Source organism: Oryctolagus cuniculus, chromosome 11 (genome assembly GCF_051225735.1).
Source record: "Oryctolagus cuniculus isolate XC-2025 breed Fujian yellow rabbit chromosome 11, ASM5122573v1, whole genome shotgun sequence".
NCBI lineage: Eukaryota > Metazoa > Chordata > Mammalia > Lagomorpha > Leporidae > Oryctolagus > Oryctolagus cuniculus.
The window spans coordinates 109,373,776-109,398,617 of NC_142877.1; the positions used below are offsets into that span (position 1 = coordinate 109,373,776).

Sequence of the window (24,842 nt, forward strand, 5' to 3'; positions counted from 1 at the left end):
TCCTTTCCTTTTTCTTCTTTTTGAAACTAAGCGCTGGGCATCTAATGGTGAACAAAAGACACAAGGCCCCTATCCTCATGGAGGTTACAGTCTGGTGGGGCACAGCCGTTAATCAGATCCCATTCACTCACAGGGACAAGATGAGAAACTGCAGTAGTGCCTTGAAGGTGGCCCGCGGTGGGGGGTGGGGGGTAGCTGACCTCGTCTGAGGTTAGGACACTTGAGATACACAGAATGAGTGGGTACTAAATGAAGAGTGAGGAGTCCAGACAGCAGAAACAGCACGTACACAGGCCCTGTGGTGCTGCAAATGATGGTCGTCTGGAGAAAAAGAAAGATACTGTGTCTAGATCAGATAGAACCAAGGCAGGGACACTTCTGGCGAGGTCAGTAAGAGGCAGATGCACACCCTTTGTAAAGATTTTGGCCGTTAGCTAAGAGTGATGGGAAACCATTAAAGTGTTCTAAGGAAGAACTGTGCGAAGAACCCACACATCTTCCTTTGTCTCTGCAGGAGCAATGCAGTCCTACACGTGGTCTCTGACATACACGGTGACGACGGCGGCTGGGTCCCCAGCTGAAAACCCCCAGCAGCTGCCCTGTATGAGGAGCACCCACGTGCCTTCGTCCTCGGTCACACACAGGATACCAGTGTATCCCCACAGGGAGGAGCACGGGTAGGTGCCCATCCCCGCTTTCAACTCTGTATAGCGCTGTCACAGTGATGAGTGGACTGTGGCTCCATTCCAACATGCTACCTGAATTAGTGGCTTTTTGCCTTCATCAAAAGACACTGACCTTACAGTGTCTAAGGAGCAGGGATCTGAGAAAACACCACGTTATAAACAGACACTACCATGGGGCGGGAGTCTGAGCTGCGGCGGCTCACAGGCCTTGTTCCAACACACCAGCGGTGGGAGGAGCCGGGGGAGGGTCTCTCGGGTCCCTTCCACGCAGGCAGCCAGCCCGGAGCAGCCGGGCAGTGATCCTGAGTGGGGACGCAGCCCTGGATGTGAGTGTATTTCTCCATAGGTTCCAGTGCCCCTGAGGGCTCAGCAGGACACCTGTTATAGCCTCTGGGGGACTTTGGGAAGACTTTTTTCCCCACACATTTAGAATGGACTCTGAGAAAAGAGTTTGACAGAGCTTTCTGATTGGGCAGGAAAGGCAGCACAGGTGGTCAGGCGGTCATATGTCAGCCTCTTTGCCGTAAAGATGTTCTAAGGCCCACAGTGATGTCAATGGCCCATGGGGACACAGGGCTGCGTGGCACAGGGTGTCTTCCCATACAGGATCGTCAGTGTAACTGTGTGTAGTGTTTTTACAGATGAGCAGCCAAGGACAGGGTCTCCCTACTAGAAAGTGGGGAGCCTGGCCTTGAACCGGGGTCTCTCACACCTGGTGGACCACAGTACAGTGCTTTCTCCAGGAGACAGCTTACAGAAACACAGGCCGGGGAAGCAGAGGCCTGAGTAACGCAACAAGAGAAATCCCAAAGTAATTTCTTCTGTTTTTCCTGTTTGGCTTTAGGACATAGCATGGGACTTTTTAGCACAACACGAGGAGAAGTTTCCACCGTTAATTATGTTTTGCTCAGGGCCAGACTTCACTCCCTGAGTGCTTGCTGAGTGGTGAGGGAGGCAGGCCGGAGGTGAGCTGAGGGAGAAGGAACATCCACCTGGGGTTTCAAACTTCGCACAACAGGGCCACAAAGTGGAGATGCTAAGAACCAAAAAGAAGAAGAAAAAGATAGAACAAAGGGGGAAAAAAAGGAACAAAAAGAGAGGAGATGGATTTCTGAAGGTATCAAATGGATTTGTTCTGCCTGCTCTTAGTCACACGCTTCAATGTGCTTGATGCATTTTAGATACACAGGAAGCTACAACTACGGGAGCTATGGCAACCAGCATCCGCATCCGATGCAGAGCCAGTATCCAGCCCTCCCTCATGACACAGCCATCTCCGGGCCACTCCACTACTCCCCTTACCACCGGAGCTCTGCACAGGTGAGTCGGTGCTCCTGTTGGCTTGCCCAGGCCTTCGTGTGCTTGGGCCAAGCCTGGGCTAACGTGACACAACTATGAAGTACTTTCTGTACACTATGTGTGCCACCTGTGTGTCCCTCGGGAGAGGACAGTCCACAAGCATCATTTCCGCCCTGCAGTGGGTGCTCAGCCAGCGTCCAGGGTCCACCTTCTCTGCACCTGAGTGCTCGTTGGTTCTGCCCCCTCTTTGACCTCTCCAATGTCGGGATCCCATCAGCCACGTGTCCTGCTGCCCTTGCTCAGTCAGCCACCCCACGCTGGGCCTTTGGTCTCCTCTTGCGTCACCATGCTCCTGGTGCAGACCATCCTGGAGACCTGTGGTGACCAAGTGCGACGGCATCATTCTGACTGGTCCCCTAGTGCCCCAGGCCTGCTTCTTTTCACCCACATACCTAATCTTAGCCAGAACAGACCTTCTGAAGTGCACCCCTTCTCCATCACTCTCCGATCGCATGTCTAACACACTACATTGGCCACCTTGTGGCCTGTGCTGAGGGAAATGGTGATGGCACCTGGAAGACCAGTGCCGGGCAGTCTACTTCTTAGATGCTCTCCCGTGCACTGGCTGCAAACACAACTTGTCCCCAGTTCCACTCAATCCTGTACCCTAAGTGTCACCGCAGCCTCAGCTCAGGCTTCCAGCGTTTCTAACCTAGGTGATGACAGGAGCCTTCCTGGTGGTCTCCCTGTCTCTAAAGCTTGCCCATCTCTGGTCTACCCTCTAGACTGCAGCTGGGAGAGTCTTTTGGGGAAAAGAAATATCTGACCATGACACTCTCCCTTTTTAGCGTATCTTTGCTTTCAGGGTCAAGTTCAATTCCTTAGCATGTCTCGCAAGACTCCTTACCTTTCTGGTCTACCCACCAAGTCCTCTTTTGCCCCAGCAATGCCAGCCGCCATGCAGTTGCCCTGCGCGTACTGAGGTCCCACACGCCTCTGAGATGCCATTCCTTCTGGCTGGAGTCTTCCCCAGGCTCTTCCGCACTTGTCTTTGTACCTCCTTGCTTCCTCTAGGACCTTACTGGGTGCCACTCTCTGGGCTTCCTCTCTCACGAGCACCTGACCCTCTGTCCATCATCAATGATTCTGTCTGAGCCCCACAGGAGACCGCTGAAGGCAAAGATTAAGTCTACCACCCTCGGGCCATAGCACCCATCATCAAGAACAACTAACTTTCCCCAAACCTTGGGTGTGCCGAACTGTCCTCCAGACACTTGCCACAGCTCTAGCTAACCCTGGTGGAAGAAGGGGGACTCAGGACAGCAGCTCAAGGAGTTGAATCCAGGCAGTGAGACTCCCATCCAGGCCCAAAGGCACCACCCTGGGTCGACTTTCAGATGTAGGCACTCGCCATGTGTTTACTGAGCAGATGAGCGCGTGGGAGGCAGTGCTGGTGTGAATGGCAGTGTGGTGTGCCCCGTACGCTCACTCTGTTCGGCGGGCACAGGAAACCACAACGGGTTTCTGAGCCAGGGATTGGCAAGATAAAAGCTATGCCTAAGGAAAGTCAGTGTTCATGCCTCGCAACCCCTCCCCGACAATACACACACTAGGATGGACCAGAAAGGGGTACTGGTGGAGGCAAGGGGCTCTGCCCCACAGCAGAGTCACAGGAGCCTAGGAGAGAGGGCAGGCCACAGTTACATCAGCTGTCAGCACACAGACTTGACTCCGAGGGAGGGCACGGAGGAGAATGTATCCACAACACACGGGCACTCAGGGCAAACAGGCGTCTGTTTTGATTTCCATCCGCATTCCCAAGGGGAATGGTTACGTCCCCAGACAAGCCAAGAGGTTGATTCCACTAAATCATCACCTGGGGCATTCATTAGAGGTCTCCAACTGCGTCACCCCGAGATGCCAGCTCCTCAGCTACTGCCTCCCTAGGGAGCAGAGTCTGTCCCCTCGCTGAGCTCGGCTGAATGACCTGGAGGTGGGGCTGCAGCCTGGCTCACCCGCAGCACACTCCACGCTGCCGCTGGTTCACTCACTCATTCATTCATTCACTCATTCCTCCAGTGGTTGCTGGGTGCCTCCGTGTGCGAGCACCGCTCCTGCCTCTGGGGACACAGATGGGAGGAGAGAGAAGGGAGTGGGCTTTGGAGAGCTTGTGCTCCAGTGGGCGGCACCGGCACCAAACCGTGGCGCCTGCATTAGCACCCCGCTTTTCTCACTCCCTCAGCCCAGCTCAGGAGACTTCGGGAGCTGGTTTTCTTTTTTTTTTTTTTTTTTTTTTTTTTTTTTGACAGGCAGAGTGGACAGTGAGAGAGAGAGACAGAGAGAAAGGTCTTCCTTTTGCCGTTGGTTCACCCTCCAATGGCCGCCGCTGCAGCCGGCGCACCGCGCTGATCCGATGGCAGGAGCCAGGATCCAGGTGCTTTTCCTGGTCTCCCATGGGGTGCAGGGCCCAAGCACCTGGGCCATCCTCCACTGCACTCCCTGGCCATAGCAGAGAGCTGGCCTGGAAGAGGGGCAACCGGGACAGAATCCGGCGCCCCGACCGGGACTAGAACCCGGTGTGCCGGCGCCGCAAGGTGGAGGATTAACCTATTGAGCCACGGCGCCGGCCCGGGAGCTGGTTTTCTGGGCAGATATTTTTAAAGCCATTGCCACAAAAAGCCAAGTTCTCCTGAAGGCCCTGGCAGTCTCTGGAGAACAAAGATAGGTCGGCCCCATCCACTCTGGAAGCCACAACACCCACAACTGGGACATTAGCATTTAATATGAAGGGCCTCCCTCTCTCCCTCTCTCCCTGCCTCCCTCCCTCTCTCCCTCTCTCCCTTCCTCCCTCCCTCTCTCCCTGCCTCCTTCTCTCTCTCTCTCTTTCTCCCTCCCTCCCTCTCCATCTCCCCCTCTCTCTCCCCTCTCCCTCCCTTCTTCCCCCTCCTTCCCCTCTTCTCACCTTCTTTCTTTCCCTCCTACTCTCCCTCTCTGTATCTCTAAATTTCAAAATAAGTAAGTAAATTAAAAAAAAAAAAAAGTATGAGAGGCCCAAGGACTAAGTGAAAGCCCAGGAGGGAACCCTTGAAATCCAGATGAGGTGGGAGAGGCCACGGGGTCCTTGGCCTGCCTCTCTCCTGCGCATAGCCTATGGCCTTCAAACAGGGGCCTCTGACACCCTTACCCTAACACACACATACACACACATACACACACACACACACTTGATGTTTCACGCCTTAGTCTCCATGTGTACAGTGAGGAGAAACATGTCATATCACAGCTCTACGCAGGTTGATAGGTGAGCTCGATGCTAAAAATGTACTGTTGCTTTGTTTTTCATTAACATGTTTGCATCAAGGTCCGTTTTAGGCCTTTCAAATGCGTGGGTTCATGTAATTCTCACGACACCCTTGGGAAGAGGGCATTTCTCTCCAGCTATTAAAGATGAGGAGACAGCCTCAGAAGGCCATGTGCACCAGCTCATGCATTCAGTAAACGACAAAGCAGACTCAAATGCAACATCTCCAGCTCTCAACCCCAGCCCAAGCCAGTGGCACTGGGTACTACTGTGCTAGGAAGGGTGGAAGATAAACTCCAGAGGTTCCTGCGACTGTTCTCAGTCAATTTCAAGTTGCCAAAGAGAAGACACACACACCCAAGTGACCTTCTTTCTTTCTTCCCTCTGTTGGTTCTTTGGTTTAAGGTTGAGCATACAGAGGGAAATCCACCACAGGGCTAATTAGTTTGAGCCTTCCAGAACAGCGGTCAAGCTGCCCCCATGCTAACTGAATATCACACTTTACTATATTAGACTCACTGGAAAAAAAGGCCAATCTGAATTGAAGAAAAATTGCCATTATACAATTTGGTTAAAGAAATGCAATTAGTCACCAGCAAAGGAGTAGCTGAAACTGTCTTCTGCACATATATGCCCATTAGGTCTGCCCTAAAGATCTGACATGTACATCTGTCATGTGCAGTAATTCCCGGCTTCCCAGCATGGATATGCTCAAAAGAGCTTTAAGTGATTATTTTTTTTGAAATAGAATGTGTCTCTCCTTGTTTATACTATGAGGGAGATTCAACAAGTTGGTAGAAAATGGAACTAACAGATAATGTGAGTTCTCTATGAACTTATGAATTTTTAAGCCCTCTAATACTTAAGTTACACAACACATGCTTTCTTCTTGGGTAACACAAAAGGAAGCATCCCAGCCCTGCCTGAATTATCTTACCTTCTGATCTGGGAAGTCCAGACGAGTGAGGTGTCAGTGTAACATTTGAATGATTTCATAATTCACCTTTTTTTTTTTTTTTTTTTTGGAAATTATGCTGTACTTTTTCACATCAAAGGAAGGGAACAAGGGATGGTATCACCTGACCCTCCTCGGGTTTCCCATTCCCATGCTCACCCAGACAGCCAGCGTACAGCCACACACATTTCTGAGCCCCGTCCCTGGCAGCAGCCAGTACTGTGCCCTGGGACCTGGACTCCAAAGCCATGTGACCAACCGGGAACTCTGTGGCTAGACTACCGAGGGGAGATGAGAAGCCCGACCCTTACATCTCGTCTGCATGGCCAAGGCCCAGCCCTGTCGGCCCGTCACCACCTCTCGCAGCCTGGCCCATACCAGCCCAGGGCCGTTGGGTGCTCGGGTGCTTACTTGGGTCATTCCACTTAGAGCACCCTGGACCACAGAGAAGAAAAAATGTCAGCCATAGTGCTGAGACCTCTGACTGCCCAGCCAGGCCTCTTGGATTCAAATCTCAGTTCTGCCTCTGTTTAGCGCTCTACCTCAACTTCCTCCAGCTGCAAAATGGGGATAATTATACTGCCTGCGTCACAGGGTTATTGTGAGGGTTGAGTGAGTTGATAAAGGTTAGAAGCAGGACTTGGACAGTAGTGAGCACTACTTCTGCATATATTATTATCATCTTTTATAACACCAGAGTTAGAATAGCATCATATTTTGTGTAATATCATAATCACTACCTGTCTGTCTCACTGCACCAGCTCTGTGAGGGCAAGGACCAGGTCCCATGTTTCTCATTGTTATGTCCCAGGGCCCAGTGCAGAGCTTGGCCTATAGTGGGTGCTCAATGAGATGAAATGAACGGATGGATGGATCCATGGATCCTTACTCTGGTGCTAAGTTGCTCTTTGACCTCAAGCTGGTCTTTTCCCCTCTCCACCTCAATTCTGCCATCTGTAAAACAAGAGGTAGGACCGGTGTGAGTGAGTCACAGAGGCTGTTCCTGTCCCTAGGGGACCACGGTCCCATGATTCTCAGAAGAAGAACGTGAAGAACAGCTATCATATGCTGAAACATTAGTACGTGGTGGCTTTAAATGTCTCCCAGGTCCAATTCTGGCCCTAACAGCTCAGCAGATGTGGCCAGCCTGACAAAGAGCTGGGGGGAGCTGCGTTCTCTTCCAGCCCGGCCAGGCCTCGCTTGGGTGCGGTCAGAGCCGCCTTTCATAGGCAAACAGTTTGTGCTCCTGACTGGGCCACCTCTCACCCCTGTCTCAAGTGGCAGCCCGCTCGGTCAGGGTCAGGGATAAAGCACTCATTCTTCCCTCTCCTGGGGCAGGAAAGTCAGCCGTGGTGTGGGGAGGCATTTCTCAAAATAGAACTTCCTAAGACGGCTCCAAATAGGCCGAGAGTTGGTTCCAGCTGAGATGGACTTACGCCGCAGCTGTTGAGGGAACCTGTGACCGTGCACACACAGACACCGTGTGCACACACTTACTCCTCACCTAAGCCTTCTCATAAAGCCCTAACCGGGGACTTAGCGCCATTCTGAAATCAGTAGCAACAGTGATGTGATTTGCCCCAGAGAGCGGTAACTTCCTGTCACGAGCCCTCAACAAAAAGCGCCTTTATTCCGGTCAGGGCAGGCGCTCCAGACCCCAGGGTTTGTGCCCAGCCTGCTTTGGGACCCTGCGTGCCACCGGATGTAAAGTGTGAAAGGTGAGGCGGGTGCCACTCCCCCCAGACTCAATAGAAGCCCCATTGCTTGCGCTAGTCAGCAGGCCAGCGCAGCGGCGCTGTGGCCATGTCGCCTTTCAATGGTCTCTTCACCACGGGGAAAACGAGTCACTGACTCATTTGCAATTAGCTGACCTAACAGGACAGAACTTTCCATGCCGGCTTCTGTGGTAACAGCATTTTATTGTCACATTGGAGATATTTTGAGCCCATCTCATTTCCAGGCAATTACTCTTTTGAGTCTATGACACAACCTCTGGGCACAGCTGCGTTGAGGGTCCTTCACTAGGCACAAAAGCCACACTCTCTTGGGTTCTCTGGGAAGGCATTACCAGTCCATCCTGTGACATTTTACCTACACAAGCCAAAGCAGAACCAGCCCACGGAGGCGGGCTCAGAATTCTGAGACCCCTGGGGGCTGCTCCTTAGAGTAGGCGGGAGCTTAGTGAAGATTGACAGATTAAAGCTTCATGGGCTGGCTCTGAAGCTCTCTGCTCCTCTTGTGTGATTGCTGAGTGACGGGGCAGCCTGGTCCGACAGCACGCATCAGACCAGGGCTGGGTTTTAGGCTTTCGCTGGCTTGCTGTGTGACTACGGACAGGACGTTTCACCTCCTGGGGTCCTAATTTTCCCATCTGCAACCCAGGGTCAGACTGCACGATCCCTGGCGTTCTTTCTGGGGGTAGCGTCCCGAAGTTCAGTGACTGAATATTATTCTGCACCTGCTAGGTGCCAGGCAGACAGCAGGTGCTGGGAGTGTGGCAGTGGTGAACACGACAAAGCCCCACCAGGAGGGTATGGACATAGCCAGTGGAAAAGTCAGCTGCCCAGCAGGACGGTGGGTCCCTGACCCGAGAGACAGAAGGTAGGGTGTTATTTCTTGAGATAGGAATGTCCAGAAAAGTGAGCTGAGATCCAAAGAATGACAAAAAGGCAAGTGTGCCAGGAGATGGGGGTGAAGGGATAGAGGAGGGTTCTAGGCAGAGGGGGCGGGGAGGACAAAGTTCGCCCCAAGGGGCACCAGCTTGGCAATGCTGCAGGGCCTGAGGACGCCTCTACGCTAGGGAGGATACCCCCGGGGAGGGGCCGGGTGCCCAGGGAGCTCACTTAGGAGAAGTCAGGAGTGGGAGTAACGAAAGGCCTGTTTTGTAATGCTGTTTCCTAATGTGGTCTGTTTAATACACCTGGGATTTGTTTTCTCGGGCAGGGCAGTCTCTTTGGATTTAGAAGGGGTCCTAGGCTCGAACGCCACCAGTCAGGCCTGAGGGCCTGCCATCGCTGCCACACACACGGCAAGCCAGGGGTGCCCAGCCCTGCTTCTGATCTGGTTTGGGATGAGGGAAGCCTTGGGTGTGCTGTCCGCAGTCGCCTTGGCAACAGCACTTGGCGCCTTCGCCCTTGAGGTCCCAGACATCACCTCCACCCTCCCCCTTTCCTCCCGGTTCCAGTGGCTGTGAAGTGGCTGCGCAGGGCTCTGTGAGGCATGTTGTCCCGTGCAGGGGAGAAACCAGCTCACTGCCAGGGTTTGAGTCTCTCTCTCTTGACCTCCGAAGAGCCGGTTCTCTTCATTTGCTTCAGGCCCCACAGCCTTGCCCGGCTTCGCCTTGGGCTCCCACTCAGAAGAGGCAGAGCAGCTCCCTCTGGCCACACGGGCTCCAGGGAGCAGCCATTGTTGTCAGAAGCCCTTCTCCCTGCTGTCTAGGCTTCAGCCTGTCTGTCTCCCTCGCAGGAGGCAGCCTCCCACTTAATCCCTTGGGGCTCCACTCTCCAACTGTCAGGAAGACAGATGGGAAGCAGAAGAATCCGTACATTCACACACACACACCCCGGTCTCCTCCTTGCTGCCTTGGCCATCTTTGTTGATTGGCTCCCGTTCTTGTTGGGGTGGCTCTCAGCACAGCAAGGAGATCTTTGTGCTAACTGCTCTGCAAAGTGGGGGCTCTCAAGGGGGGTTTAAAGCATCCCCCCTTCCTTCCCTGTGATCCTATTACAAGGGGCTTATTTGCATAGCTGTCTTGGAAACAGGAAAGAATGTCAAAGAAGCAGCACTTCAGAGGCACTTCTACTCAGAATCCTTTCTAGAACGGCTTCCCCTCTTCTTGCAGCTACTAACACCTGTTCTTCTGACCTCCACAAAAGCCCCTCCCTCCCTCTCCCCTCGCAACGGGCTTATCTTGACTCCTTCCTCCACGTTCTCCCCAAGCCCAGTAATTTACATTCCCTACCAGTGTATCTTCCAGGACTTCAGGGAATGTGAACCCAAAAGAAAGATACTCTCTAATGATAAGCACTAATAATAATCTTTGAAGCTGTTGACTTGCTTCCTCTTCAACAGCCTGCTTTTGGGCTGCAGTTCATAATTGAATTCAGCTGTAAAATGCTATTTTTAATAATATCATTGTGTTTTACTTGGCAGTATTGTCGTGTTTGGTTAATGGAGCGGGACCTATCACATCTCCATAGCTAATGATAAAACTCGTACATCCATACATCCATATTTATCTGGACATGCTGTTGCTAGCATGCACACGTGCACACACACACACACACACAGAGCACACATACTCGTGTCTACCCACTGAGGCTGTTCTTCCCTTTGCTTCTGATTTCTCAAAATTGTCCAGGTTAGGAGAACAAGGACCATGTTCCTGTCTGAGTGAATACTAGCCTGACTCTTGCATTTCTCTTGCTGACGGTGACTTCCCTTTACCCAGGTTCAATCTTGCTGAAGTTCACTGATTACTTTCTATTAACTCTCATTAATAGCATCTTAGGAAATCTAACTTGAACTGTAAACATGACTGTTACTGTATAAATGCAACCTCAAGCTAATTTTAACTTTATGGAATTTCTTTCCCTCGACAAGTACCCTTTCAATAGCCCCACTTCCCGGATGGAACCTTGTTTGATGAGCAGTACTCCCAGACTGCATCCTACCCCAGTCACTCCCCGATGGCCAGAAGTGCCCACAGCCAACACGTGCTACACAAGCCCGTCTGTGCATTCCACGAGGTATGGAAACTCTAATGACATGTACACACCCCTGACCACGCGCAGGAATTCTGAGTACGAGCACATGCAACACTTTCCTGGCTTTGCTTACATCAACGGAGAGGCCTCCACAGGATGGGCTAAATGACTGCTATTATAGGAAAATCCATATTTAATATTAATAATAATTAATAATAATAATAAACCCAATACCCACTCCCCAGAAGACTTTTATCTCTATACATCATAACTCATGGGCTGTTTCTAAGTGTCCATTTTCCTAATGAATGTGAGGATGGGATTCAATGTGGGATAAATAAAATTTAGTTCAGAAACAGGACTTACTAAAAGTCAGTGGGATTGGGTTCCTGTAGCCAAGCCAGACTGTTTCTATAGAGCACTATCTCGGGCAGGCCAATCTGTGCCTTTTCCCTCTGTTCCATGACTTTGCTTTGTGTTGTGTTGGCAGCCACTCCCAGTAAGCTACTTATTTTCTGTTGACAAAAGCTCTTTAGTCTTGAAGGATGGATACTGGAAATGGAATCTGGTTGTGTTCTTGGATGGGCACATGCAAGAGCATTCGCCTTGCCATCTGTCTGTCATCTTATCATACGATGAGCAGTCCTCAGACATGTTTTATGCCTCCCTGCTTCCTGTTGGTAGCATCGCTACTTCCTGGAGCTCCAGGGCTAAAGGGAGGTGTCTGGAAACTCTGGATTCCCTGTCCTCCGGGTGTCTGTCACAGTACCTGCATTGTCTTGGAATGTGAGCAGTGTCTGGAGGGAAGGAAGAGGCCTGTTCTGTATTGCCTTAAGTTGACTGAGGTTTGTAGGGGACCGGTTCTTCTACAGATAAGGATTTGTCCTAAGTTTGCACAATGGCTAGTGTCAGCATAAGGCAGGAGAGGGACTTTTTGAATTCTGTGAGAATGTGGATTTATGGTGTTGAGTATCACACTCAGTTCTACTGTGTTAACTTTGTGAAACTGGATGGACCAAACTTTTAACTTACCTGGCAGCAAGTGTGAAAATCACTTTCATGGTTCCTTCATAAGACTATGATTTCCCGACACTTTGATAAAATTCAGAGCTGTGCCTTTGAGCCTATACTATTCTGTGTATGTGTGGAAATAAAAATGTATTGTACTTTTGGAAATTTTTTTCGTAGGCATTTTTCCGTCAGATTTGTAGCAATTTGTGAGGTTTGTTAGAGATTAACATAGGTTTTCTTTCTGTATTATAAAATGCACCAAGCAATTATGGTGGACCTATTACCCTATGGGTAAGAAATAAATGGAAATATGACATCGGATGTTTTAGCAATTGTTCTGTAAATAAAATCTTTGATCACACCACTCTGTGTGATAATCATGTCTACAGCTAAAATGGAAATAGTTTTATCTGTACAGTTGCGCAACATATGAATGGTTTCACACTCAAATAAAAAGTATTGAAATGACCTGCTTTCTTCCTTTTCATTTTGCATCTGATATGACCTCGTGTGTGTGTGTGTGTGTGTGTGTATGCACATGCAATACAAATAGCATTCTGAATACTTAGGTGGAACAAAACAAAGTGGTCTTGTATGCCCATCATCTTGCCATCCAATGAAAATTAAAATGTGGATAGGCCACACATCACATTGTTAAATAATGATTAAGTATCATACTGACAGCCTGACTGAGGTTCGTAGGGGACCAGTTCTCCTGCATACAAGGACTTGTACTAAGTTTGCACAGTGGCTAGTGTCAGCTCCTACAGGGAATATTATTCTTCCATACCAGCATCACGAAGAAGTCCCCTGGTACTTAGTTCATTATGCTTCAATGAGCACCGGGTGTAAAGATATTTCAAGTACAGTGCTTTACATGCTAATAAACTTCTGGAACAGAACAATAACATTACTGAATGCTTAATAATTATTAACAAATTCTTTCCCAGCACTGTAGTTTGATTCCGCAGCTAGGAGGAATGAGAGACAGAAGTGAAATGATTGTGTTTTGCCAAAATGTTGAGCAACTAGGACAGGATCAATGTGCCATTCAGAGCTACAGATGTCCAGAAATGGCAACAGTGATTAAATTAACAAAAATCATGAGGATTTGATAATCATTTTGCATTTTGAAAGATTTATTTTTAAAAACAATCTTTTACTATTACATATTTATATCTGAAAATTATTTTCTAAAAAGATGCATTTATTTATTTGAAAGAGAGAGGCAGAGACAGAGAAAGATCATCCATCTGCTAGGTCACTCCCCAGATGGCCAAAAGCCAGGACCCAGGAGTTTCATCCAGGTCTCCCTCATGGGTACAGGGGCCCAAGCACTTGGGCCATTTTCTGCTGCTTTTCCCAGGCCATTAGCAGGGAGCTGGATCAGAGGCGGAACAGCTGAGACATAGATGGGTACTCATATGGAATGCCACCATTGCAGGCAGCAGCTTTATCCACTATACTACATTGCCAGCCCCCTGAAAATTGTATTAAGATCAAAATTATGTACATAGTACTCATAGCAACCCTTAAATATACTTAGCTATGTTATTCTACTAAAATAAAGTAGCTACTGGGTTTCACTCTCTGATGGTGAATTAGTTTGTTCTTTCATCCACAATCCACTAGGCTTTATATGAGGAAAGCAAGGGACAGGAAGAGTAAAATTTCAGATTTATCTCAGGTATAGAATAAGCCTGAGGATGACTTGACCTGTAACTCTCTATCAATTCAAATTGATCCATACATGAAAGAGCCCAGTGGGGCATAGTGGGTAAAGCCACTGTCTGTGGTTCTGGCATCTCATATGTGTGCTAGTTTGAGTCCCCACTGCTGCACTTCTGATCCAACTCTCTGCTATGGCCTGAGAAAGCAGTGGAAGATGGGCCAAGTCCTTGGACCCCTGCACCCACGTGGGAGACCCAGAAGAACCTCCAGGCTTGTGGCTTTGGATTGGCGCAGCTCTGGCCTTTGCAGCCATTTGGGGAGTGAACTAGCAGATGGAAGACCTGTCTCCCTCCCTCCCTCCCTCCCTCCCTCCTCTCTTTCTCTCTCTCTCTGCCTCTAAATAAATACATTTTTAAAAAGAAAGGTCACAGTAAGTTTGACTCTTGATTTACTAAGCACAAAAAAATTAAGCAATGGCCAAATTCTCTACCCAGATAGTGGCCGCATGTAAGAAACAATGCCCATTTATAAGGAACAGCCACAAGCTCATTAACTGCACAAAACTTTGGGTAACATCAGTCACAATCGGAGGGGCTCTGAGAATACAAAGGCCACTCCAGGAAGTTTGTGAAGGAGAGAACTTGGCCTTCTCCTCATGGCACAACCAAGAACTGAGTTGTCAGCACCATGGGAAAGAAGGCAGCTTTATATGCGGGCAAGCAGTATCTGGGAGTTCTTTCCAGACCACAGGGTGCCTATCTCTTGGGAGCTGAGAGTACCGCCTGTATTCCCACAGTTCCAAAACCTTCAACAGCTGCTGTGAGCGCAGGCCTCCAAGTCAGCTTCTTTCTCTGTCTCTGATGGTTCCTAGCCAGTCACCAGAATGGGAATGGGCAAGGTTGGCAGCTGGGAGTGAGGCCAGTCACTTGTCTGAAGAGCAGAGGAGTCTTGGCAATGAGGGGACACTCCCCTGTTAGGACGTTTGCTGGAAAGGACTCTGCCAGCTTGACACTGACAAGTCATAGACAGCAGCCAGGATGGCTCAGCCACGCTGCAGGCCTGTGGTGGTCTCAACATCTACACTGCTATGGTTTTTGTCAGGCCTCTTGTATACCCCCGTCCAGGACAGGAGGGGCATCTGTGTCCGCTCTGGGATTGCGACCTATGGCAGACCAATCCAAAATGTTTGCCACTGAGTACACACAACCTCAGTGGGGGCAAGAAACCGAAGTTGTGGCAAGAGCCACGGGTTCACCTGCCATGTGACCTTGGATGGGTCACCTCCCTACTCCGGACCTCTAGACCTCTAGCAGCTGTGAAACGTGACTATGACATTCATTCCACATTATAGTCTGTGTACTGATGGGCCAGGCTGGCAGATCTGGGTGAAGAGGGTGGACAGCTCAGGAAAACAGAGTGGGCTACACTGGCAGCTGGGCATTCATTCAGGGTGGCCGCCATAGAGAGAAGGCAACGGCTCCACCAGCTGGTGCCAGAACAAAGACGGGGGTTCACATGCAGGAGCTCAGCCCATGCACCTGCACCACCACCACCAAGCGAAGATGCACGGCCTTCCTCCTGTCCAACCTCTTCCTCCTTGGCGTGATTCTGGAGGGGGGGGGCTCATAATTTTCCCCTCCTCTCAGAACATGCCATAGTCTTTGCTTTATAATAAAATGTCTATGGTGAATGTGGAGAAGGAAAGAGAGCACCAATAGGCTGTTTGTTCCAACTTCTTGTATCTCTTTAAGGCAGGCTGTCAAAATTTTTTAAAAATTAAATCCTGGGAAAGGGGACAGTATAAATATCTCACCCCCTTTGGGGAGGGGTAGCCACAGATCTCCTGGAGCCAAGGAAGAAAGCTCTCTGAAATTTAGCAAGAGAGAAAGCTTATGTGAGAACTTCATAGACAATGGAATTAAGAGATAGCTTATTTTGGTGCAAAAAGTTTTGATATCATGCATTCATAACACATTTTCCATGAAATTCTGAAAACTCCTTGGACAGTTCAGACTTCAGCAACAGTCTTCAGTGTGCAAATTATCACCACTGGGAGCTTAAAAAAAGAAAGGTGTCCTTATTGATGCTCCAATACAGGATGCAGGGTTTTTTTTTTTTTTTTAATTATTGATTTGAAAGAGTTAGAGAGAGAGAAAGGGAGAGAGAGAAAGATCTATCTTCCATCTGCTGGTTAACTCCCTAAATTGCTGCAATGGCCTAGACCAGGCAGACGCCAGAAGCTAGAACTCCATCGTAGTCTCCCACGTGGGTGGTGAGGCACTGAGGCCAGCCTCTGCTGCTTTCCCAGGCACATTAGCAGGAAGCTAGATCAAAAGTAGAGCAGCAGGGATTCAAACCAATGCTCACAGGGAATGCCTGCACCCCAAGCGGCGACTCAACCCACCGGGCCACACCACCAGCCCCTTAGCCAGCGTCTTAACCACTCCACCAAATCCTCATCCTGCCATCAGTAGTGTTGAAGCTCCCCAGGCGATTCTAATATGCAGCCAAGGTTGAGACACATAATCTCCTTCAGAGATTCAGAGACTGCTGTTCCCCAAACACGCACCCCAGGTTTCTTTCTGACAGCGTGCCAGCCTGGCCAGAGTGCCAAGCATAGTGGCACTTCCACAGCCACCCACGGTATTTACAGTTTTCCCTCGGCTGAGCTGGTTTGTTGGCACTCCAGCCTCCCCAGCCGCCTGCCACTCTAACCTGGAACTCCTCTGCTCCAGTTCCTTGGCCACCTCCCAAACGCAGGCAGCTTGGATGCAGTCCTTGGGGCTTCCTCTTCTTCCAAGGAGGTCAGAACCTTTTGTGCTTCCTTAGCCTCCTCCCCGGGGCTCTTCCCCCCACTCCTCCTCCTGCACCTCAGCTCCCCCCGCCACCCGGCCCTCTCGCCCCCGTATTTTGCTGCTGCTGGTGGAGGTGGAACGGAAGACGTGGGCCACAAGAGTTGAAGAAAGAGCCGTTGCTAGGAAAGGAGTGTGGGTGACGAGAGGTGGTAGGCGGGAAAAATAGGACTCCCCAGTTTTAGCCCTCCCTTTCTCATCATAAATGCCTCAAGAGCTAAAATCAGTTGTTTTAAGATCTTTTATGAAAAATGATGAGGTCTGACCGTGACAGCAGAGGTGAGACAATGGGTTCAGAAACAACTACAGTGCCAGTGCTGGGGATTTATTATCGTCTCCTAATAGACAAGGAAAGCTCCCGGGGGAATTCTCCAGGAACTGCCCAGCTGCCCCTAAGAGGGATGGCTGCAGGGCATCCTGTGCCTGCTGCACCTCTCAGAAACAGCAAGCTGCAAACTGTCACCTTCAGAACCGAAATGCAGTCAAGGTAGACAGCTCTTCTGCAAGGCTCTCGCCTCCCTTCTCACGGAAGTGGGGCACAGTTCTGAAACTGATCTGCCTTAATCCGTGCAGGTTCCCAGTCACTGGAGTCTACTGTGGACCAGTCACAGCAGACCCATCAGCCCCACGTCTCCCTACCTCCACGCCAAGGCAAGGGTATAATCCCTTCTGTTCAGGTTAGCGCCTCGCCCAAGGTCACACAGTTTAAGGCGGCAGAGCTGGGATTTGAAAGCGACTCCCAAGTCCCTCCCTGCACTGTCTACTGTGGCACATGGTCTGCTTCCTCTTTCCTACTTTTGTTCCCACCGCACCCCACCCTCTTTCCCCTTTCCCAAGCAGCTTTGCAGTTTTTAAATCAACCTTGACCGTGGTAATAGACCCCATCAGGTGGCAGGAGAATTTCAGATATTCTGGGAAAAAATGTTTGTGCTCAGTGAAGGCAGTCTCCTAGCCAGGTCTTGCTCTGCATCCCAGGCAGCCTTCTCACTCCGAGTTAACGGCACAATACGCTTTCCCTCTACCATTTCCTAAGGAACCTATAAACCAATACAAGACCAAGAACCAAGATTTGATTTTTCTATAGACAAACAGGAACAAAAGAAAATCAATAACGATGTATAAAAACCAACAACAAAAACAGGTCACAGGAGGATTTTTATTACCAGGTCAAAAAAAGCTCTGCGGGGGGAGGTGCCATGAGCCAAGAATTCAGGAGAAGGAAGCCATGGGGGTATGGGGGCTGGGGAGGGGAGCAAAGAGCAAGAGGGGGCTGGCTACCTCTTGCTGTTAAGGTCACTACCCTTTGACAGAGGTGGCCTCTGACCTCAACAACCCTACAATTCTGTTTTGACTGACCCTGAAACCCATGAAATTCAGATGTAGGCACTGCCCAGAAGTTGAGATAAAGCTGACTAATATGGGAAAGGCTCCCGGTATGTGCCCCCAGCTGAAAGGAGTTGGCAGTTCTTTGGCTGTAGATGCAATTTATTCTGTCGTCCTCCTTTCAGTGAAATGCTAATCCCTCATAGGGAAGACTGAAATGTGTTGATGATGAATGACAATAATCCTTTGTCCAGTGCCACCTCCTCCTAGGGTTGGATCTTAAGAGTTTAATCAAATGTTGGTAAGTAAATTAATGCTCTACTGCAAAAGGAGGTGGCCGGAAGAAGGGTTGTGAGAATATATTTCCTCTGACATGAGAATCTCAATAAACGGAATTGTTAAGGCATGGCTATGGGGCGGGAATACTGAGTGCTTTAGACTCCTTATTTACACCCACAACTGACCCATCACCATCTCCAAACCATATCACAGCCTAGCAGTGTCAAAGACGTCCACTTCAAGGCTTAAACACCAAAGCTGTGTGTTGCTATTACTTTTCTGTTGTTCAAAACAGCAGCAGGCACAACAGAATCCAAGCATTTGTGCGTTCATATGAGTAACATGGCCTCTCTGTGAAGAAGGTTGCGTTTTTTATTCCACTCCAGGCTAGTATTTGAGTGGTCACCCCAAGACAGGTCTGCCATTTGACAGCTATCTCTTTTAACCCTTTTAGCATGCTGCAAAATAGATACAATTAAGCTCATGACAGTTTGGAAAAATCAATGCCCAAAGAGGACAAGGGACTCACCCCTGAACACCCAGAGCCAGGTTAAAATCTAAAAGGGAGTCTTTGGCTTTCAGGTTTGCCTGTTACACACGTGGAATTGGTTGCCAGAAGGGGTTCAAGAAATTTGATAAATCATCAGCTTTGCAGGCTCACACAGTTAAGTCAGAGCTAGACAGCTGGTGTTCCAGTGCCCAGTCCAGGTTCATGCACCATATGACAGCATTGCCACCCAGAGTACTGGGTTTTCCCAAGAGGGGTTTGGATGGCATTCCAAATCTTCAAGATGCAAATAGGCCTGGCCCACAGTCTAGCTCTTGGATAGATAAAAACTACTAAAGGGCAGAGCCCATTTTATATGCTTAATTTGAGAGCTCCACTGTGGACAGCCAATCAACACTGAACACCTCTGGGTACATTTGTCAAGGACTAATGGCATGGGCTCAATTTCAACAATTAGAAAACTGAGAATATTAATAAAGTACTTCATAAAGGTGCTGAAAGTTTGGATCAAACAGTCATAATTGAAATTTTATTTTTCAAGAGGCAGAGCGACAAGGAGAGAAAGACAGTGCATGCTCCCATCTACTGGTTCACCCCCAAATACCTGTAATGTCAAGGGCATGGAGGGGGGCTGAAGCTGTGAGCCAGGAACACAATCCAGGTTTCCCATGTGGGCAGTAGGGACCCAATTACTTGAGCCATCGTTTGCTGCCTCTCAGGGTCTATTTTAGCGGGAAGAGCCAGAGCCAGAGCCCAAAACTGAACCCAAGCCTTCTGATGTGGGATGCTGCTGTCTGCACCACTAGGCTAAACACTCGCTTCTCATAATTTTCTAAAGTTAAAAAATGAAACTCCAAAGTCATCTAGTCCAACTCTAATTTTATGAGATCCAGAGGTAAAATAATATGCATAAGGATCCAAAGCTGGCTAGCAACATTCCCTCTCCTATCTCCCAGTTCTATTCAATTTATGTCATATGACATCATAAGGTAACGCTTTCAGGAATGAAACAAACTATAAGCTGAACTTGGATTGATTATGTAACATCTCTCAGCTAACTATTCCTTATTCCACTGAAAAAAATGACCTCTAAGAAATTCTCATGGCTGGTATCATTTCTCAGTGACTACCTTGTTAATTTTGGTCTCCTGACCTTTTCTCATAGCATTTCTCTCTATCTGGGAGCCCTCTAAGTTCCTGCCACCATTCTCTCTTTATAGCTAAACTCCTCCAAGAAGGCTTCTCTGATAGATTTACTTTGCATTGATTTGCACAGTATTATGTTCAATCTGTTCTAATCAGTAAAAATTACTTTTTGTTTCTTATATCTCCAAAGAACGGGATCGATTATTTCTATCATTTTAAGGATATATTTATTTATTTGAGAGGCATAGTTAAAGGCAGAGAGGTCTTCTATCCATTGGTTCACTCCCTAAATGGCCGCAACGGCTGAAGTTGAGCTGATGCTGAAGCCAGGAGCCAGGAGCCTCTTCTGGGTTTCCCATGCAGGTGCAGGGGCCCAAGGACCTGGGCCACCTTCCACAGGGAGCTGGATTGGAAGTGGTACAGCTGGAACACAAACAGGTGTCCATACGGAATGCCAGCGCCCCAGGCAGAGGCTTAACCTACTACACCACAGTACCAGTCCCTGACCAGTTTTTATTTTTATGGTACCTAAGACAATGCTGTATACTAAATATGGTAAAGAACAAACTGTTAATATTTCTATGAAATAAATACTTCATTCTTGATAGAAAATGAAATGAAACAACTTGCATCTTGCCAGGTCATTTTGATCTCTCAACAACTAATAATGAATGACTTACATGTGTGTGAGTTTGGTAGTGTATCAGCACACTAGTTCAGTGGTTGATCTTCTATCAGAATACTGGCTCAGTGGTTCTCAATCCTGGCTTCTTATTCAAATCAGTTGAGAAACTTTTAACACTATCACTACCCAGGCTTCACCACAGACACACTGCACAGGAATCTTTGCAGGTACGCCCAAGCAACGATGTATACATACTGATCTGCACAAACTCCACCCTCAATAATAGATTTTTCTAAAGAATGAGTGTATTCAAATGTGGAACTGAGAACTAAAATAATACCTGGATCAATCCCTTTGTTTCACAGCTGAGGATACTGCTTAGAGAGGATGAGTGACTGGCCTCACACAGTGAGGAGGCAGTTGCTGAATGATAGGTAAGATCTTGAATGAATGTTAATTCTCTCAACTCCAATCTGGAGCTGTAGCCACTAGACCAAGAGATTTAGTCTTCAAAATGTATAAAAAGAGTTAGATGCTGAAGAGTTGAATTTTAAAAACTGTTAGCACCAGGTACTCCTTAAAGACCTTCAATTTGGCACGTTCCAACTAGCCCATTGTCATGGCAGGAGGAAATGCCACAGCAGGATATATCAAAGTCCAAAATAAATGACGAGTATCTATTTGCAGGTTTTTTTCATTGGCTCCGGCCTGAGAGTCCATAACATTTTATGTTATCAGAGTCCAGAGCACTTCTAGCCCTTACCTGTATCTACCCCTTATTAGCAGACTGATTTGCCTACGGGCAAGCTAATCAACATCCTGAACTTCCGTTTTCTCTGTAAAAAAGAAGATAGTGCCTGTCCTATTGACCTTGTATTAGTCAGCTATTGTAAGGTTTAAACTGGGGAATCCGTGCGCAGACACTTTCAGAGGAGTAAAGCACTATCCATATGTATGTATAGAATTGCTATATTACGGCCGGCGCCGCGGCTCACTAGGCTAATCCTCCGCCTAGTGGTGCCGGTACACCGGGTTCTAGTCCCGGTCGGGGCACCGGATTCTGTCCCGGTTGCCCCTCTTCCAGTCCAGCTCTCTGCTGTGGCCCGGGAGTGCAGTGGAGGATGCCCCAAGTGCTTGTGCCCTGCACCCCATGGGAGACCAGGAGAAGTACCTGGCTCCTGCCATTGGATCAGCGATGTGCGCCGGCCGCAGCGCGCTGTCCGTGGCGGCCATTGGAGGGTGAACCAACGGCAAAGGAAGACCTTTCTCTCTCTCTCTCACTGTCCACTCTGCCTGTCCAAAAAAAAAAAAAAAAAAAGAGTTGCTGTATTACTATCTCTCAGAGCAGGGCTCTGTGGATAAATATTTGTTGCTTTGATTACTCCGGCTCTAAAACCCAATTCCTTGGTACTGTGACACCCATCAGCAGGACCTGGAGTGAGTGCTGGACTAGAGTTTCCTATCACTGAAAGATTCATACTAGGAATGTTCAGGAGGTAAGGTGCTGTAGCGACCCAGGATTTAGCTGGTCTAGGCTCTATTCCCAGAATCTGCTTTGAACTATTGACTTTGGACAAGCTACTTAATTTTTCTGGGACCAGAGTCTCGTCAGTGGTCAAAGGATGACTTGAATTAGAGTCAAAGCTCTTTTTGATTTATAAAATCAGAGTATTAACGCTTAATTAAAATTACTAAAGTACAGTTTCCCAAGCTGTTAATTCATGTGGTTTCACATTTTATATGTCTCTTTTTAGAAGTACAGTGTTAGAGCCTAAAAATATAACTTATTCCTGGCAAACAGACATCTCAAAGATATGTGTAAGAGACTTTTTAACAGGAACATCTCTTCCGAGATACTTTATGCTTGTTAATATCCTCTCCAAGAGTCCCTTGCTCCAAAAGGTAAAAATATAGTTACCCAGAAAGCACTTAACACAGAGTAGGCATCCAAATACTTTGTTATGTTACTGGCTCTTAGTTGGCACGTTACTTAATTCATCTAAAGTGGGAACAATACAATTCAGTCTCCAGTGAGATCAATGTACATCCAACTGTATGCATGTACATAAGACGTTTTATAACCTCTCAAAAACAATTGCAAGATATTCTTACTACTTTAGGGTTGAAAGCTTACTATTCCATGACCTTTCTAAGAAGTGTGCTTTTTCAAAAGGCAGATTAAAAGCTTTCTATTACAGACACAGTACCTACCCAAATACCTAGCTCAATAAATACACTCAATAAATGTGTCGGCATGGAAAGTATAATCCACAGCAAGACAGACAGCTCCGTGAGCTCAGGTTCCAAATTCCCAGCGTTGCCACCATATCTAGCACAACACAGAAGAAGCTCAACTATTCAGCGAGTACATTTTTGCCCCCTCTAGTCCCTCTTCACACAGCTCAGGAAAGAGAAGCTTACAGGAGAGGCATCGGAGGTGACTACTGGTAGAGGTGGCTTGGCATAGGAAACCCGAAGTTACTTGGAGAATTCATCCACTGCCTACCAAAGCAGCTTGGGAGAGCAGAAAAGGCCTGGGTTTCCTGTTCAAATTCAGTTTTCCCGGGGCCTGCGCTGTGGCATACCGGGTGAAGCTGCCACCTGCAGTGCCAGCATCCCATAAGGGCTCCGGTTTGAGTCCCGGCTGCTCCACTTCCCATCCAGCTCTCTGCTATGGCCTGGGAAAGCAGTAGAAGGTGGCCTAAGTCCTTGAACCCCTGCACCTGCGTGGGAAGACCCGGAAAAAGCTCCTGGCTCCTGACTGCGGATAGACACAGCTCCGGCCATTGCGGCCAACAGTGAACCAGTGGATGGAAGATCTCTCTCTCTCTCTCTCTCTCTCTCTCTCTCTCTCTCTCTCTCTGCCTCTCCTTCCCTCTCTGTGTAACTCTGACTTTCAAATAAATAAATAAATATTTTTAAAAAATGTGTTTCACCTTTATTGAACATTAAACTATTCTCCATGAAAAATGCCTATCACCAATATCTCAATAATCTGAATGACAATTAAGTTAGATGAAACACCAAGCCCCGTTTTCTCCGGATAGCTGCTTCAGTTTCCCACACTGCTCCGCTGAATGCAGAACACGACCGCAAACAAGGGAGAAAGGAAAGCATTTCAAAGAGACCGAAACCGCTAAGCGAGGGAAGAGGGAATTAAACCGGCTCCTGTCAGTTCCCACCAAAGGGTGGCAGTTTCCGCGATGGTCAGCCAATCCAACCAGCCGAGGGCCAGGCAAGCGGCGCAGGGAACAAAACCTAGGCTTAGACCCGCCCCCTAACGGTCCCCCCCTTCGCTGGCCTCAAGTGGCCGCGGGCCTCCGGTTTCCGGCTCTCGCAGGACCACAATTCCCAGCATGCCCTTGGCGGGAAGTCTTTCCCGCTGGATGACTACTAATCCCGGCATGCCACTCAGCACGCCAGTAAGCTGGATGGAAGAGCGGGCTGGCCCCGGTGCATGCCGGGAGTTGCAGTCCACTTAGCTGCGGGCTCACAGATGGGCGGGGAAGAGCCGGGTCGCTCCCGTCCGCTGAGGAGAATGATTCATAGAGGAGGGTCAGGAGAGGAGCACAGTTCTCTCTGTGAAAATCCACTCCACAGACGGGGCTCTTCCCCGAGGGAGGGCGAGGCAGGCGAGCTAGCAGGGCCCCGAGACTGACCCCGCCTCAGGCCGCCCGCCAGGCCTCGGCCGAGTCCCGGGCCTTGTCGGGGGCGGCCGCGAGGCGCCGGTTGCTGGGGGAGCGGTGACGTTGCGGGGTGAAAGTTGAGGGGCGGTGACGTCGGGCCTGCCCGGGCGGAGGCTGGCGGGTTGGAGGCAGGAGGGAGGGAGGGAAGGAGGGAAGGAAGGAAGCTGGGAAGGAGCGAGCGAGCGGGGGCGCGAGGCGTTTACCTGGAGGCAGCGGCTTGGGCGCGCAGAGCGGCCGCGGCTCCCCCGCACCTGCGGCCATGGATGAGGAGCGCGCCCTCTACATCGTCCGGGCCGGCGAGGCGGGGGCTATCGAGCGGGTCCTGAGGGATTACAGCGACAAGGTAAAGAGCCCTTGGCCCCGGGCGTGCGGTACCGCACCCCCGGGCCGCCCTCCGGGCTTGCACATCGCATCCCTCCCCACCCCCCTCACTCCGGGGATGCGCATTGCTCTCCCCCGAAAACGTTTCCGGCTTGGGCATGCGTGTTTGCGCCCCCAGCCTTTCCCATCCTTGCATCCCGCATCCCCCTGCCCCCACTCGAGCGCCCACTCCTCTGATGCCCGGCCCAGCAGCCGGTCCTACGGTCCTCTTCCCAGGCGTGGAAGGCACACCCCCGGAATCCGTAGATGTGCGCCTGTGCCCCGTGCCCCGCTCTTGGAGACGTAAATGCATGCGAGGCTTCCTCACCTGTATGGGATAAAAATACGTGCTTCTCTGCTTCAACATGGCCCTGGACATGCACAAAACGTATCAGCAACGATGGCAGTTCTTTGTATACTTGTAGCACCCTGTG

The 24,842-nt window shown here is 49.4% G+C and overlaps 2 protein-coding genes and 1 long non-coding RNA gene across 30 annotated transcripts in view; 2 read left to right on the forward strand and 1 right to left on the reverse strand.

The window, feature by feature from the left end:
- RFX4 (regulatory factor X4) overlaps positions 1-12,414 on the forward strand; it is a 164,954-nt gene extending 152,540 nt beyond the window's left edge. For 3 of the 5 annotated variants that reach the window (XM_008257109.5, XM_051846592.3, XM_008257108.4), the window contains 3 exons: positions 515-677; positions 1,868-2,006; positions 10,844-12,414. In XM_008257109.5, coding sequence (XP_008255331.1) covers positions 515-677; positions 1,868-2,006; positions 10,844-11,116 — 575 coding nt within the window. In that variant the 3' untranslated portion in view covers positions 11,117-12,414. The remainder of the gene's footprint in view (positions 1-514; positions 678-1,867; positions 2,007-10,843) is intronic. The other 2 variants (XM_002711426.5, XM_089307583.1) reach the window with 1 other exon arrangement.
- The window catches only part of LOC138844426 (uncharacterized), a 58,192-nt gene extending 33,803 nt beyond the window's left edge, over positions 1-24,389 (reverse strand). For both annotated transcript variants that reach the window (XR_016216274.1, XR_016216275.1), the window contains exon 1: positions 24,252-24,389. This is a non-coding gene — a long non-coding RNA (uncharacterized LOC138844426). The remainder of the gene's footprint in view (positions 1-24,251) is intronic.
- RIC8B (RIC8 guanine nucleotide exchange factor B) overlaps positions 24,256-24,842 on the forward strand; it is a 125,351-nt gene continuing 124,764 nt past the window's right edge. For all 23 annotated transcript variants that reach the window (XR_011380257.2, XR_016216265.1, XR_016216263.1 and 20 more), the window contains exon 1: positions 24,256-24,391. Coding sequence is in view for 6 of the 23 variants with exons in the window: in XM_017342125.4 (XP_017197614.1) it covers positions 24,308-24,391 (84 nt within the window). In the remaining 17 variants the exon portion in view is untranslated. The remainder of the gene's footprint in view (positions 24,392-24,842) is intronic.